Genomic DNA, 16,077 nt, shown 5'->3' on the forward strand with positions numbered 1-16,077 from the left:
ATATATATATCTTTATAAATATTATAAATTGAGCAAAAATGTTTTTATATCTTCTTTAATGGCAATAATTCTATAAAAAGAGAATAAACGTGATTTCGCTTAGCTATCATAATAAAGTTAAGTGCTATCCTATAGTATGAATCTGGATTTAAACTAAAACGATACCGTAAAAAATTTTATGATATAATAAAATAGATTGAAAATTTTCTTTTCACTGCTTCTGTCTACAGGTGTCTAATTAAATAGCATAATTGCGCAATTACCGTTGGATTAAAACCTAAAATTTTTGCAATATATTATTACTGAATGACGTGGTTGAGTCCGTTATTTTTTATTACACATAGTTTCTCATTATTTCTCCTTACATCGGCAAGTTACATCATTTAATATTTTTCTTACATTTCATAATTTTTTTTTCAGACTTGGATGTGTGGAGGAAAATTAGAAATTGTTCCATGTTCTCATGTAGGTCATGTTTTTAGAAAACGAAGTCCTTACAACTGGAAACCAGGTGTTAATGTACTTCGAAAAAATTCTGTTCGTCTAGCAGAAGTCTGGCTTGATGAATATAAACATTATTATTATAATAGAATAGGGAATGATTTAGTAAGTATAACATTACTGAATATTTTAGTATATTATCATTGAAAAGTTGCATTTGACTTTTACTTGACGATAATGCTTCTTTTTTAAAATTTATCATTGTCTTTTTACACGTTTTTATATAAATATCATATTTTAATAGTTGACCAACACAATCTTTTGTATAGATTGAGATGTAGAGCGTTATAGTCTAATGAGCCGAATGCCGTTATAATCTAATCTTAAGATATAGAGCATAATGAGTATTTTTTCTTGTCTAATGTCCGTTTGTTTTGCAACAAATATAAGCTACAATATTGTAAGTTTTAAAGCAAGATATTAATTACTTGTATGGATGAGAAAGCGAAGTTAATTTAATTTTCAACGAGTAAGAATAACTCAATTATTCATTTAAGTCAATATCTCAACTACTCTACTATTCTGGTTATTAAAACCAAAATATGCGGTTATTAAACCATTCATTTACTATTTGTTTTTGTTCATATAGTAACGGTTTACTGGAAATTCTGGTTTCCAAAATTATAGTTTTCATTTACACACATTTAGAAAACTCAGAAAGGTCCTGACATGGATGTTCTTTTATTTTATGTACTATCTGTCCTTACTGAGGGAGCAACGATGGCTCACCTAGTATGGTGCCTTTGAAAGAGTGACCAACAGATCAGCCCTAGTGATACCTGATAGACCTTTGGGAAAGCATTAAAAAATACAGAACTGTAAAATATATTTAACCGAATTATATTTATGCCATGCTCTAAAATTTATTGATGAAATAATCAAATTTTAACGTAGACACTAAAATGCAATGTAATATAAACAAATATTTACACAAACTTAATTATATTAAAATAGTGCAACTTTAAGTATAATATATTGTAATTTTTCTTTGAATTAGGGAGATTTTGGAGATGTAACTTCTAGAGTTGAGTTAAGAAAAAGACTGAATTGCAAACCATTCGAATGGTACATGAAGAATATTTATCCCGAACTTTTTGTTCCGGGAGACGCTGCTGGTGAAGGAGAGGTAAGTGGTATTATTTTAATGAGTTTTGCATGACAGCTTTGCACAGCAAATAATAAAATTGTTTGTCTTGTTTTCAATGCACAATTTAACTTGTTAATTTTAATTATATTGATTTACACTTACTGCATGCAATAAAAACATCTCAGTACTTTAGATTAATTAACTCACATTTTTCATGTTTATTTCAATTTATACAATTAACTGCTGCATATATCATTTTTAAGGAAATTTGCAGGCCTCAAGGAAAGACACTTTTTTTCGAATTTTCAACGGGAATCCTAAAACTTAGATATTTAATATAAAAATGATATTATTTAAATTCGAACTTAGTAAGATTAAAATTACAATGTTTGACTTTCATTCTACTGTTCCATAAAATATATTTTCTTAATTTTATCAAGGATACTTTTGGCTTTAATTTTAATTTTACAAATGGTGCAGAGAATGTTACGTATTCAAAAAAAGGAACAAAAAGCAAAAAAAAAAAAAAAAAAAAAAAAAAAAAAGAAAAAAGATTTTATGTCAGACATGAAAAATTTTCCAATAAAATTTGCTACTAATGTGATAAAATAATTTTTTTTCTATCTCTTTTAACATATTTTTTAATTTAAAACTCCTTCTTGTATGCTTTGTTGACTGTATTTTTTTAAATTTAAGGAATCGTATTACTTTTTCCTAAAGTAATAATTATAAAATTGTTTAAAATGTATAGTGACCAACTCTCATTCTTTAAACTGAATTTTTTTTCATTTGCTTGCATTTTATAAATGCCTGTAACTAAATAGCAATATTGTTCTAATTGCATAAATTAAACATTTATTTAAATTATATTATCCAAATCTGTGCAAAGTCTTATAAAATAAAAATATTTTCGCATATTTCTCACCTATTCTTTTGTTTACAGTACCAGGTTATACATCAGGTACGCTTTTTGATACTGGTATTTTAACGGCGGTGGGAATAAATTACGATTTTTGCAATTCATTGTTATTGCTGACGTGCAATTCAAGCATTTTCTTTTATCATATAAATAATTTTTATCACCATGCTACTTAAAAAAAATTCCGCCTTCTAAAAAAGAATTCATCGAAATCTTGCTAAAACTCAATTATTTTTTAATACGGAACTGGAAAAGACAGGTTTTAATTGAAAAAAAAATATATTGAAGCAGTAAGATATTTTACAACATAAGTAATTTATAAAAAAGTTATCGAATAGTCTATTAAGATTTTAACATAGTTCATACAAATGGCATATTTTTATTCCAATTCGGAAAATCAGGAACCTTAATTAAATAAGAAGGTAATTTTTTTGACTTATTAATCATCAAGTTCTGATGCTGGTTACGGATATATGAAATATTTTTTTGAATAAGATGTAATAGTTTTAATGCACGCCAATTTTAGTAATTTGCACCTTATTTGCTATTAAGATCTGCTCTTTTTTAGTGATCCAGGTACAATAACTTAGTTGCCGTAGCAACGCGATGCTTAAAACTTTGGTTAAATTTGAAAACATTTCCTCCGCGGATAAAAATATTTCATCCTTCATACGGAGAATCGGTTTATTCTGCGTATTAATGATAATTTTAAAATAACCCTCAAATTTTGATTTTTTAAAAATTTAGTTCATTTTAAAAACTTGGAAATTAGATGTTTCATTGCATAGCTTAAAAAATTATGTTTTAGAAGAGCTTAAAAAAAAATAAAAAAATTGTGTCTAAAATTTAGTTTTAACTATTATTATTACTATGCACATTTTCATTTTCTATATGGATGGTGAACTGCTTATCGAAATATATAATTTTTTTGCATTCGAAGGTTTAAATAAAATGTAAAATAATTTTTTTAATAAACAAAACGAAATTATTTATTTTTAATTTCAAAAAAATTGTAAGCAATGATTTATTAAGAACACATCATCTGCAAGAATTGAATCCCAAGAAACAGAGTGGTAAACAAATATATTTCCATTTCAGCCGCCATAAAACTTTTTAACCACAATAAAACTTTTCCTAAAACTTTTGTTTTAGTCGCAATCAAACTTTTTCGCCAATGAAACTTTAGTAGCATAACAATTGTGTTTAAAGTTTTGTATTTACAAGTTTTTTTTAATAACTAGCTGATAAACTGCGAAAGAAAATTGATTCATGAAATTTTCTTTGTTTTTGACGGAGTCTTTTTTTCTGGAAAATGTTCCGAGTAAACCATTTAACCAAATTATTAATGATACTATTTCTTCTTCCTTAAGGATATAAAATTCGTCAAAACGCATTGAGCTTAATACAACATATTTCTCATCAGTCAAATATAGCTAGCAAACTAAAAATTTAAAAATACGTTTTCACGACATGGCAAAATACGCAAAAATGTGCACATTACTGTTATTGCCGTATTTAGTTATTCAATTTATCAATAACTGTTACTCTATAGAATTACGTTTGTGGAATTGTTTTTTTAAAATCTTTTAGGATTTTTTAATGCATTAAAGGGGAAAATCGGAGGATTTTTTTTCTACCTGAAAAATGCTAAAATTATTTATGAGGGAAAAAAAAAGCTTTGTTGAAGAAATCTATGAGATTCTTATATTTTGCTAAAATATAAATATATTTTGCTAAAATATAAATATATTTTGCTAAAATATAAATATATTTTAAATTTTATTAAGCAGTACCGACAAAAATAAATTTGTATTTACACTATATAAATATGAATATCTAAAACATCAGATATTATAAAATTTACAAAGTAGTGAGATAATAATTTTTTAACAATGGATAGTATACAAGAAGTGCGAAAGTAGATAGTTGCAATGCAAACATATGTTCTACAACATATGTAGTACAATTTATGCCTTATTATATTCGTAGATGATATTAAAGTATACCAATGAAATATAGACTTAGTATAACATGAAATATTTTTTACATCTTAACTTTCGTTAACATATGTTATTGTCAGAAACTTTTAACATCAGCAAGGTGATTAATCATTTGCTAACTGAACTACACCACGATACACTGCACTGCTAATATATCACGCTGCTTTTCCATTTACTAATTATGCACTGCACATTTGCACTGCTTTGAAAAAAAATGCTTGAATTGCACACTCTGCAGAATAAATTTTGGTGATGGAGATGAATAAATATCTGGTTATGGAAATAATTCAATTATATTTCAAATATATTTCAAATATTTATCTTTCAAAAATATTTGAGCATTAAGTAATTTTTTTCTAAAATCATATATGATTTAAAATAAAATGCTTTGTATTTAATTTTCTGTACTAAGAAATGCTACTTTAATAATCCTATTTCTTATCTTTATTTATAAAAAGTGTTTAAATGCTCTATTTGCTTTTTTGTGATTTATTATCTTTGTTTCTAAACTTTTAATGCCTGTAACATGATCTGATTAGATGGAAATACACTATCTACCTATAAGTATTTGGACACCTATGCAAATGACTATATCCGTGGTCTTGAGATACGTCACGCCCTCCTCAGGTATATATAGTGTAGGGAACAACATCGACAGTAGTCCCATGCAAGATGCCTTCCGCATTATTTTGGATGACAATGTGCTTCCTACGTTGCGGCAGTTTTACGGGGTGGACCCCTGTTACTTCCAGAACGACAATGTCAGCTGTCATGTTGCGAGGGTCACCAAGGCTTGGTATAGTGCCAATGGGGTTAATGGAATGGACTGGCAAAAGCCATAGAATGTAAAATAGCAAATTTTAATGAAGTCTTTAAATTTGAAAATTATATCAAAGATAAAAACTACAGACCAATAGCTGCACATTTCACCTCCGACGCCTCTTATCATATCTATCAGAACAAATAATTTCATCAACCTTTCTGAAAATGGCGTTTCTTCATGCTGATACAATTCTGAACAACTCCAAAATCAAACAAACACAGTTTAGAGCAAGCTGCTCATTTTATTTTTTGATTCCTTTTAGTTATTCAAGCAAAGTGCTTGAAACATTCATAAAAGCAACTCCACTGCCTGCTTACCTCAATGCTCAACCAAAACAGTGTTAAAATTCCAGATGAATGGGATAGGGGTCGCTTCGTGGTCCAGGTGCCCAATAAAATCAAAACACTAGGACTAGGAATGGACTGGTCTGCTAAGAGCCCAGACCTGAACCCTATCGAGAACCTCTGGGACGAGTTGGATCGCCGAATTCAAGGGTGTACTACCCGTCCAAAATCGCTGAAGGAACTTACGTGTCTTCGCCAAGCCGAGTGGAAGAAAATAACATTAACCGTCACGCAAGGACTTGTGGAAAGTATGTCCCGGAGGGTTCAAGCTGTAATTGCCTCTCGTGGAGGCTCTACCAACTATTGATTATGAATAAAGTTTGTTTTTCTTTTCAATCACACGTGTCCAAATACTTATTGGTAGATAGTGTATACCAAAGAAATTATGTCTGTTTTAGTGTTTGTTTGATATGTTAAATATTTGTCTTTAAAATATTTGTAATTTCACAAGTTTATGTAAAAATTTAAATTATTTAAAAAAAATATTTTTTTACTATATTTTCAAACAAAAAAAAGCATCTGTAACTTTTAACACCTTTAAGAATTCTAATGGTTTATATTTTGAAACTTTTGGTGATATACGTATTTGCTTAACTATACGGTAACTTTGCATAACTTTACTTTATTCTTTGCTAAAGAATAAAGTGTTCTTTTACTTTCAAAAGGCCTTTTTTATATACCTATTTTGCAATTCAAGATGCGTTCTAAAAGCCAACTTCGTAGTTTACATATTCTATTTGGCTCTCTATATTAAAGATATACTCTAGAATATATTTGTCGATTTGAATTTTACTCGAAGATGTCTTAAAATCCTACTTCTTCCTCGTAGCCCCCTAGCGTTTTATAGAATGGAAAAAAAAAGTTATGCGTTGAAGTATTTGAACTCTCCATTCGAACAAATCTTGATTCGACCGAGTTGTACTTGATATGCGAGAATAAGCTTCGGATATTCTGCAGACGATTTCTTTATTCTGAGTTTCCTTTCATATATAGATAAAGGTGTAAAAATGGAAGAAATGTTGAATACATATTTCATTTCACGAAAGCTTTTGGCAACCGGAGTTGTTAAATCTTATATGAAATATCCTTAATGGTTGAATTTTCTTCCGGCAGTTTTATTTTTAAACTTCGTAATGCGTTTTACTGCATGATACCTTTGTGGTTTTTAAGGAGCTTGCGATTATTTTTCTAAATGTATTTGCGAAAAAGATTGTTTCAGCTTTAAGCATTTTTGGAAGGTATTTTCTTTGTTTTTCAATACCCCAAAACAATGTGATTTTTTCAGTTGAGTGCTGTGACTGAAGCTTCCAACACACTAAAAGCTTCAATAAATAAATAAATATATGCTGAATATGGGTATTTTTCTCAAATGACACATTCTTTAAAGTTAGAATTGCGATTAAAAAAGATAAAAGATTATGAAATAAATAAAAGCAAAAACTTCTGTTTTGTTGCTAATAAAATTTACAAAGGCTTTGTCGCTTAGATATACATACTATAAAACTCATATATAAAACTCGTACTCTATGTATACAAATTGCTACAATAAAACTTAATTTGAAACTCTTAATTCTAAATAACAATTAAATAGTCAGTAAGTATTTAATTAATAATCCAAAGAAACTGCAGTGGTAAGATATTATTTGAATAAAAATTTCATTCACTTTTTGATGGAAGTAACCCGTATTTGCGTTACACGGAGAGGAAAACCGTTGGAACATTCCATGGTTAGCCTGACGGCAAGGGGTCTCTAACCTATGATCCGTCTCTCATTGAGGATATTTCACGTCATCACTGTATTCGGCGCAAGCCGGCTGTGGAATTCGTATATCGACCAGTCGTTGCTGGGATTTGAACCCAGTTCACCTCATTGGAAGGCGAACGCTCTGTCCCTGAGCTATCGCGGCTCACGTTTATGGATTAAAGTTAATAAATCAACTCAAGAATATGCTTCGCTCGCTAGAGGGTTCGAATCAATAACTGAAACATGCTGTTAACTAAATTAACTTACGCTAATTTAATGAAACCCTAATGAATAACGATGAGGAATGATCTCACGTTTGAGAAATTTTTTGCTTCGTATCAATAAAACTGAGCAATAAAATCTTGACAAGTAAATATATCTCTGGATCACAGCTGCTTGAAATGAGTGAAAATTTAGTCTGTTTGCTATAAGCAATCCTGGCACTAATGAAAAAAAAGGAGAGATGCAATACAAAATTGTTGTGATTTTTCTTGAGAAACGTGAATGAACGTCAATGCTATAAACTTATGATACCATACGATACATGATACGATAAACGTCATTGTTTATTGTTATAAACTTCAAATCAAAAGTGCTATCTCATCAGATTTAAATTTGTTTCAAGCATTTTGGGTCAAATGAATAGTTTAAAATAAATTTAACTCACTCAAATCTTATCGATCTATGATACGATAAGCAGTTAATGATTGTATAAACGTATCAGTTCTCTTTTACATTTAAGAAATACTATGTGTTTTAGCCTTTTTCTTAACAGAAAGGTAAGTATTTTAGTTATTACCTCAATGTTTTTTAAAAGTACCATCCATTAAAAACAGCTGTGTTCCTGTATAATCTAACTGTACATAAATGCATATTTTCCCAGTATCAATGTTCGGCACAATATCATTTCCCAGTATCAATTTCAATTGTTTTTATAGATAAGAAACCTCGGTGACGGTGCTGATACTTGCTTGGACAGTCCAGCGAAAAGAGAAGATTTTGAAAAACCTATTATGATGTGGCCATGTCACCTACAAGGTGGAAATCAGGTAGAAATATTTTGTTTTACGTAATTCAATCATGTTTATATGTGATATTGTGAATTTTGGAAATGAAAAACGATATTCACCCGAAATAACCGAGGTGCGTTTGTGTCAATAAAGCAAATATGGGTGTCCACATCGGGAATCTCATCAGACCATAAATGTTCTTTTTAAATTATCTGCAATGGCACCGTGGTTAAGGTACCGATCTACCCAATTGCGTAGGACTGGGACTCTATACCTGATAGTGGCTTGAGTTTCATTCAGCCTCAGTATTAGCTGTGTTAACCTCATAGCCGCCATAATCTTNATATATAGTAAAAAAATCTTGCAAATATAATGAAATTAAATAAATAATCGAGAGTATTTCTCGAGAATTTTTGTGGAATGTGTCGCGTCATATTAAATTTTGCAATATTAAAAATCCATTTTTAGGGAAGTTTGTATTCTGTTTCTTTCTTATTTCTTATACTGCTAGATAAAATACCATATGTTCAAGAAATTTCACGCTGCTTGCATAAAGAAAAATCATGCCTTGAGTTCATAAAATATTAAAAGTAAGAACATGATAAAATGACAAATGTCTAATGAGGTACGATACATTTTACGTTGTGTATTCCCTGTTTATTAAAAATATGAAGAAAATACGTTTCGAAAAGTAAAAATACGATTTAGTTCAATAGTTGAACTTTTGTTAAGTATGGTTTATTAGTGTTTTTTCAACAATGAGCACATCCCTATGGAAAATGGACCTCCGATTCTGAATACTTTTCGTGTGTCACACGTGGGTTGTTTTATATATTCATTCAGTTGTTTTACAAGTATTCATATATTCCTTCCCTGCTTTAAAATGTAATTGAGATTGTTAAATGCAATAGTTAGTTTTTCAAATATAAATCAAGCTTTAAATACAGAAACAAATAAAGTAACTTTTACAGGTTTCTGAAATTGTTTACATATCTCATGTCTCGTTTTACTGGTATATAACGGTAAGCGTTCACATATATTTTTGGCAAAAGAATTTCGCGTGCTTCAATTGCGATAAAGGAAGCCTGCTGTATAGAAAGTTGAACTGCGTGTCATGCACCGACAAGCATTTCATTCATAGTGTAAACGATTTAAGTTAATTGGAGCTTTGAATCTCGTTTACTTTATGAATCAATTGAATTGTCGACTAAGTAGGGCATTCTATGTCAAAAAGAAAATAGAAAGAACAGGATTATCAATTTTGTGCAAGTTTGAGACTAATGGTTAACATATCAAATTGCACGCAAAATCCCGTGAAAAGCATTAAACATTTCTAATGCGTTCAAATTTTCTAAACTTGTTATTTGCTGTAGCTGATCTTTGTTATTTTTTATAGCTTTTTGATTCTAGGGAGAATATTATTAAACATTATGCTTGCTAGATTTATATATTTAAAAAAAAAACATTATTGTTTCTTAAGCAATCCTTGTTGAAATGTAGTTATAATGTTTACGTTTGCACATTTGAAAGTAGCGTTTAATTAAATTGTACAATGTACGTCGGTATAAATTTGTGTAAAATGATCTTTGTCTTTTAGTTTGATCTAGAATCAAATATTTCGTATTTTAAAAAAATTCGTTCTTTTTTCAGTATTGGATGCTTAGTGCATCTGGTGAAATAAGACGTGATGAAGCTTGTATGGATTACGCTGGAAAAGACGTTATTCTCTATCCTTGTCATGGCGCCAAAGGAAATCAAATGTGGTTTTACGATCCTCATGTAAGAACTAGAATACACTTAAATTAAAACCAATCCCTTCTTTTCTATTTACGAATGCCTATCAGCGCTCCTTGTACAGTGATAAATAACAATATACTTTAACTAGCTTTGCGTGAAATTAAGTGAAACTCTAATGAATGACTATATGCCTGGTTAACGCGGTAAATAAAAGGTTTGTTTATTCATTTATTTTAAACAAATCACATTGGCTGTTTACGCATATCTTAGAAGAGGAATGCGTGTATTTATCGCAAAATTAATATTGCCCATTCTTAAATATTAGTGAAGCAATGCTGTGTTCCAAATTTATTAAAACAAACCTCAACTTATCACACTGATTTGTAAAAGAGAAGTTTTTTACCATGTTCGTAGTAAAGGAAAAAAACACAATTTTGATCATAGGAATTTCAAATAGAATAGTCAGAAATGCTAGTAAATAACAAATAAATTAATTTATTGTGTAAACAATAATAATTTAAAATTCAAGTAATGACTTCCATATTTTAACATGCGTGTAAATTCAGCTTTTTATGTTCATTTTTTGAATTTTTATTTCCATAAAACTATTTTAAAACTGAAATATTTTAAATTTATGAGTATTTTCAAACATAAAAATAATGCTTAATATCCTGTTAACATTTTTATTCACAATTTAACCGTGGTGTAAAGTTTTCCTAAGAATTGCAAACCTTATTAGTACTAAACATGAAAATGGATTTGAAACTGTAAAATTAAAAGCAAACAATGCTTATATTTTACTTTAACTACATTTGATTATGTTTATTTCTCTGAAAATATTTATATTGTCAGCTGATTTTTGTACTTACGTGGTATGTGGAGAAAAAATTCCCCTGACTTTATATCATGATGTAATGCAAAAAGTTGCCACAATCTATGAATAGACATTTATATAAATTATATTGAAATTGATAATAACAATGAAATAAAAATAATTTCAATAGCTAAGTATTAATTTAAAATGTAGCAATCGAAATATTTTAAATTAAATATTTAAAAACATTATAACCATTTCTTAAATCCCTATTTAGACATTTAAACAACCTATAGGTATAGATAATAATGAAAAATAAATTTTAATAAATTCTTTGATTAGTAAAATTTATTTAATCATTGTGTGATTTTTGATATTAAAATAATTATTTACTCATTGAAAAAGGTTTTGAAACAATTTATCTTATTATTAATGACATATAGAAACATAATCTAATTTAGAATTTATATAATTTTTTCCCCTGTATTAGTAGTATAATACGATTCCAGCTGTTTTACTTATTCTATAATATTTCTATAGAAATTATTTTTTAAAAATCTTTAATTTTAATAATTTATGTGATGTATATTTAAATATGATTGTTTCTGTTATAATTAAAACAACTTACACATTAATAATACAAATGCTTATGCAAGGATGAAACCATTAATAAAACGATGCTTTAAGTTAATACACCAGTGATTCAAACTAATACAACAATTATAAAGATTAGTCCAATAATGTTTCAATTTTTTTAATTAGACGAAATGAATAATTGTTTTTTTCTCTATACCAGTTAGGATACATTTTCCGTATTAACCGATAACATATTTAAGAAAAATCAAAATATATAACTTGAGAAATGTATCAATATATATAATATTATTCCGTATATTATATCAAAATTATATATTATACCAATATTATATTTTATTTGTTTTAGAACCATTCATTGATGCATGGTGTAAGTCGTAAATGTCTTGAAATGACAAAAGACAAGCAAGGGGTTTCAATGGAGACATGCAATGGAGGCCCCAGACAAATGTGGGGATTCCAGAACTTTGATCCTTCCAAAGTAAAAATAGAGTACGTATAGTCAACCAAAGAACTGATTTCATCATATTGACTCTCACCGACAGCAATCAAAAAAACTCATCCTCATCATCATTACACCTGAAAGAGCTGCAACTACTGTATAGGATATGAATTTTTTACTGCCAAACAAACATCAAAACGCATACTTATTGTTCCTGAAAAAAGATCACCCTTAAAGAAAGAAACACGTTCTTCAATAGATTTGCAACCTAAAATATATTGCCTCCTTCTCGTGTGACGCAAGAAATCCTGCCAAAGTCAATTCTCATAATTTTTTTTTTTCTTTTTTTGGTTTTAGACGAAACAACCTCTTCTACCAGCGATGCACAACTCTTATGATCTCTATGATTGAGTAGCTCTTATTGCTCTAAATTATTTTAATTGATTCAATTCAAGCATTAAACTATTCATTATATAATGATTATAATTGCGTTAAAATCCCCATATATTTTTAAAAAAATTTAGGTATGCAGTAATCATGACGAAATTTTCTACACACAGGATTCAGCATTTAAAATCTTGGAGGACAGCTTTCTAACATTATTTCTTATTATAACCCTATTTGCGTATTTTTTTCTTCTAAAGGATTTCTGGCGCCAACACGGACAAAAACTTCAAATTTGGGCGAAATCTCCTAAAATTTGTCTGAAATTTTAAATAGCGTTCATAAACTTATTGTTTCAGCTGACGAATCAATGAAAAGCTGTAGAACAAATATTCCAGTTTGGTTTGCACTCTGTATATTTGTCAATGAAGTGCCTTAAATGAGTTCTGTTTCAGATAAATGTGTGTGATTGACATTCCATTGTTTCAGTAAAAATGAGGTTCATGTTGGATATTATTTAAAGCTGTGTCTCACATGTATCATGATGAAACAGAGCATTTTTTATATTTATACTCGTGCCTGTAACTGTGATCTGGTTCCTTATATTTTGATATAACTCAATAAACTGCTCTTAAGAGCACAAACCTCTCGTCCTTGAAACCAGTTAAATTTGTCATAAGGATTCATCATTTCAATTTTAATAAATATTTGATGAAAAGAAAATGTTATCTTCAAGCATATTAAAAATAGTAGTAAAAATTATATTCATTATTGTAAATTTTTGCATACAAATTTAAATCTGATTGTCAGTTTAAATTGTGTAAAAATTTAGTGTGATAGATTCAACAAAATTTAGTGTGCTTGTCCTAATCGCCAGTTCGATCATCTTTATATTTGTAGGAAATATTGAAAAAAAGTCCTGAAATTTAAGAAGAATAAAAAGACAAAATTATAAAAATTATGTTTTAAAGATTTTCTTAAGAAGCTAAATATTGTTCGTCAGTTTTTAAATTTCGTAAAAAATTTATGAACAATACGCTGCACAACTACAGTGTAAAAATTTCAGATCAAATTATCATAAAAAGTTCAGGTACTTTTTACTGGAACATGTTACAGAACATAAAATCTTATCTCCCGTTATTTTTACAGTAATAATTACAGTAGAAGTACTTAATTACTCCAATTAAAAATATTGCTGTGAAAATTTCAGCATGTTATTTTACGGTAAAAATGGATTGTACGGATTATGCACCCAGAGTACCGTTCCTTTATAACATAATTTGATCCGGAATTTTTTAGAGGGCAACATATAGCTGTATAAATATGCAAAGACAAATTTAATCGTTTGAACGGCTAGCAATTTATGTCATATGAAATCATCCTTTAATTAAACAAAAAAATTTATTTCAGTAAATATTAAAATTTAAGTCAAAATTATATTATTTATTGTGCATTTGTGTTTAATAGATTCAACAAAATTTAGTGTGCTTGTCCTATCCTTTAGTGTGTATCCTTATTGTAATTATCATCTTGGGGAAAACATTAGAACATTTACTTTAAACACCAACTCTACTAGCCAATTGATTTACTTTAGACAGATTCAAATATAATGACATTAAAAAAAGTTTATATTGTATTGATTTGTTTATTTTTTGTTTGCTTGTTATGGCGCTTTTATTAAAATGTCGGTAAATTTGTATGAAATTATTTATCGAGATTATTATATAAACATTGTACGATTCTAGTCATTATGCTAATTTTCCTATTTTTTTGTTGGTATTAAATAAGAAGCATAAAGCATAAGTATTATTTATTCACTACTTCATTGCATTTGCTGCATTTATTTAAAAGGTATTGCTTTAGTTACTTATAACTCTCAAAGAAAAATGCCAATACAATATTTATTAATTTTTCAATGATTACATTTGAATGAAATTATTTAATACAACTGTTTTTATTTATTTTAGAAGCACTACATTAAATACACCATTTGCTTTATTTAACTAAATTTGTTATTTTGGTCGTAATGTAAAATCAAGGCATTTAATCATGTATATTAAGATATCCAAATGCTTCTACTTACTAAAATAGTTAAATTCTAATGTAAAATAAAACAATATTTTTTGGTGTAAAATAACAGAATAACATTAATTTTTAACCTATAGTTCAAAATTGAAATTCTGAAATGAAAAAAATGCTAAAACAATCAATGATTAATTTGCGGGAATAACTAGTATATTGATCGTACTAATACTAGCGATTCTCTTAGATTATATGGAATACCTCCTAACTCATAATTAACCAACTATTTAAATAATTTTTAAGAAAAAAACTACAGTTCTTTGAGATGGTGAACTTCGACAGTGGAGCTTGCTTCAAAATGTCAACAAATGCATGAAAATATTACAGTAACTCCGCACATTGCGTTTGATATCATCTTCAAGCATTGTATTTCGGTAAAACATAACATAGGATACGGGAATCGGTTTATTTTTCTAATTTATTTTTCTCATCATACCAACTAAATGTTATGAGCTTTGGAATTATTTTTGTAACTTATTTATTTTGTTTCCTATTTTGAAAAAATAAAAAAAAAACTAGTGATTCTTATTATTGTTATTAAATCTTTAATTATCTTTGTTCATGTTTTAAGTTTTCAATTTTTATAAATTGATTGTATGTTCCAAATTTGTTATGGTTTTGAAGTTCATGCAATGATTTTGAGTAATCGCATTTAGGGAAGAGGCATTTGTCTGTTGTGTAACTTGAATTGTGTCGGATAATATTGCACTTTCTATTGACCCCATTTGAATTCCAGTCACTTTAAATGATGTACTTCCAGTGCCTTACCACCGATACTTATGAATTAGTCAATTGTATTTGCAATAAAATAAAAAGGACTATTGCTACATAAGACTCTGTCGTGTTTTTCACAAACCACGAGCATTTTTGCTTAAATATAACATACACTATTTTTTTTTTGAATTAAAGTAAATATAAACTATTAGTATCCATGCACAAAGTTACAACTTTCATCATTAGAAAGTTACAGTTTTGTATCAGTTATAGTTATTTCTTTTAACAATTATGTGACTCTCAGTATTGTTAAAATATTTCTTTCTTTCTACAAAATTCTTTTCTCACGAAGTAGATCGAGTTTTAACAAATTAAAATGAAAACGATTGCGAGTGATTTAGAAAATTTTAAACTTATTTCAGTATAATTAATAATTTATAGGTCATATTTTCTGTGTTTCTAAATTTAGTAAAATTGTTTACATCAGGATCTCTCTCTCTGGTCATAGAAGCAACTATTTATCAGGCATATAAAATAATATGCGATTACAGCGGGCAACGCCATCTGTTGACAATTTTCTATACCTACTACTAAGTTTCAGTATATATATATATATATATAATATACTTCCCACATTGCATTACAATGTTAACCCATTGATACACTAACGTAAACAAGTGCAAACCGGTTTCAGTCATGTAAAAACAATAAAGCTATGAAAGTATCACCGATATAGTAATTAATATCACCTATATAGCTATATAGTAATTAAAATTTAACAATTAGACATACTATAACATATTATGTTATAGTGTGTCTAATTTTCTGGTCACTGTTCTTTTTTAATAATTATATATATATATATATATATATATATATATA

At 28.2% G+C, this 16,077-nt stretch overlaps 1 protein-coding gene across 5 annotated transcripts in view; it reads left to right on the plus strand.

Annotated features, from left to right (window-relative positions):
- LOC107443568 (putative polypeptide N-acetylgalactosaminyltransferase 9) overlaps positions 1 to 15,313 on the plus strand; it is a 286,844-nt gene extending 271,531 nt beyond the window's left edge. For 3 of the 5 annotated variants that reach the window (XM_071178433.1, XM_016057486.4, XM_071178434.1), the window contains 5 exons: positions 421 to 606; positions 1,499 to 1,627; positions 8,357 to 8,467; positions 10,079 to 10,207; positions 11,923 to 15,313. In XM_071178433.1, the coding sequence (XP_071034534.1) occupies positions 421 to 606; positions 1,499 to 1,627; positions 8,357 to 8,467; positions 10,079 to 10,207; positions 11,923 to 12,075 (708 nt within the window). In that variant the 3' untranslated portion in view covers positions 12,076 to 15,313. Of the gene's footprint in view, positions 1 to 420; positions 607 to 1,498; positions 1,628 to 2,531; positions 2,550 to 8,356; positions 8,468 to 10,078; positions 10,208 to 11,922 lie in introns of all 5 variants that reach the window. The other 2 variants (XM_016057485.4, XM_071178431.1) reach the window with 1 other exon arrangement.
- Positions 15,314 to 16,077: the final 764 nt, after the last annotated feature.

This window comes from Parasteatoda tepidariorum, chromosome 1 (assembly GCF_043381705.1).
Source record: "Parasteatoda tepidariorum isolate YZ-2023 chromosome 1, CAS_Ptep_4.0, whole genome shotgun sequence".
In the NCBI taxonomy this organism is placed as follows: Eukaryota; Metazoa; Arthropoda; class Arachnida; order Araneae; family Theridiidae; genus Parasteatoda; species Parasteatoda tepidariorum.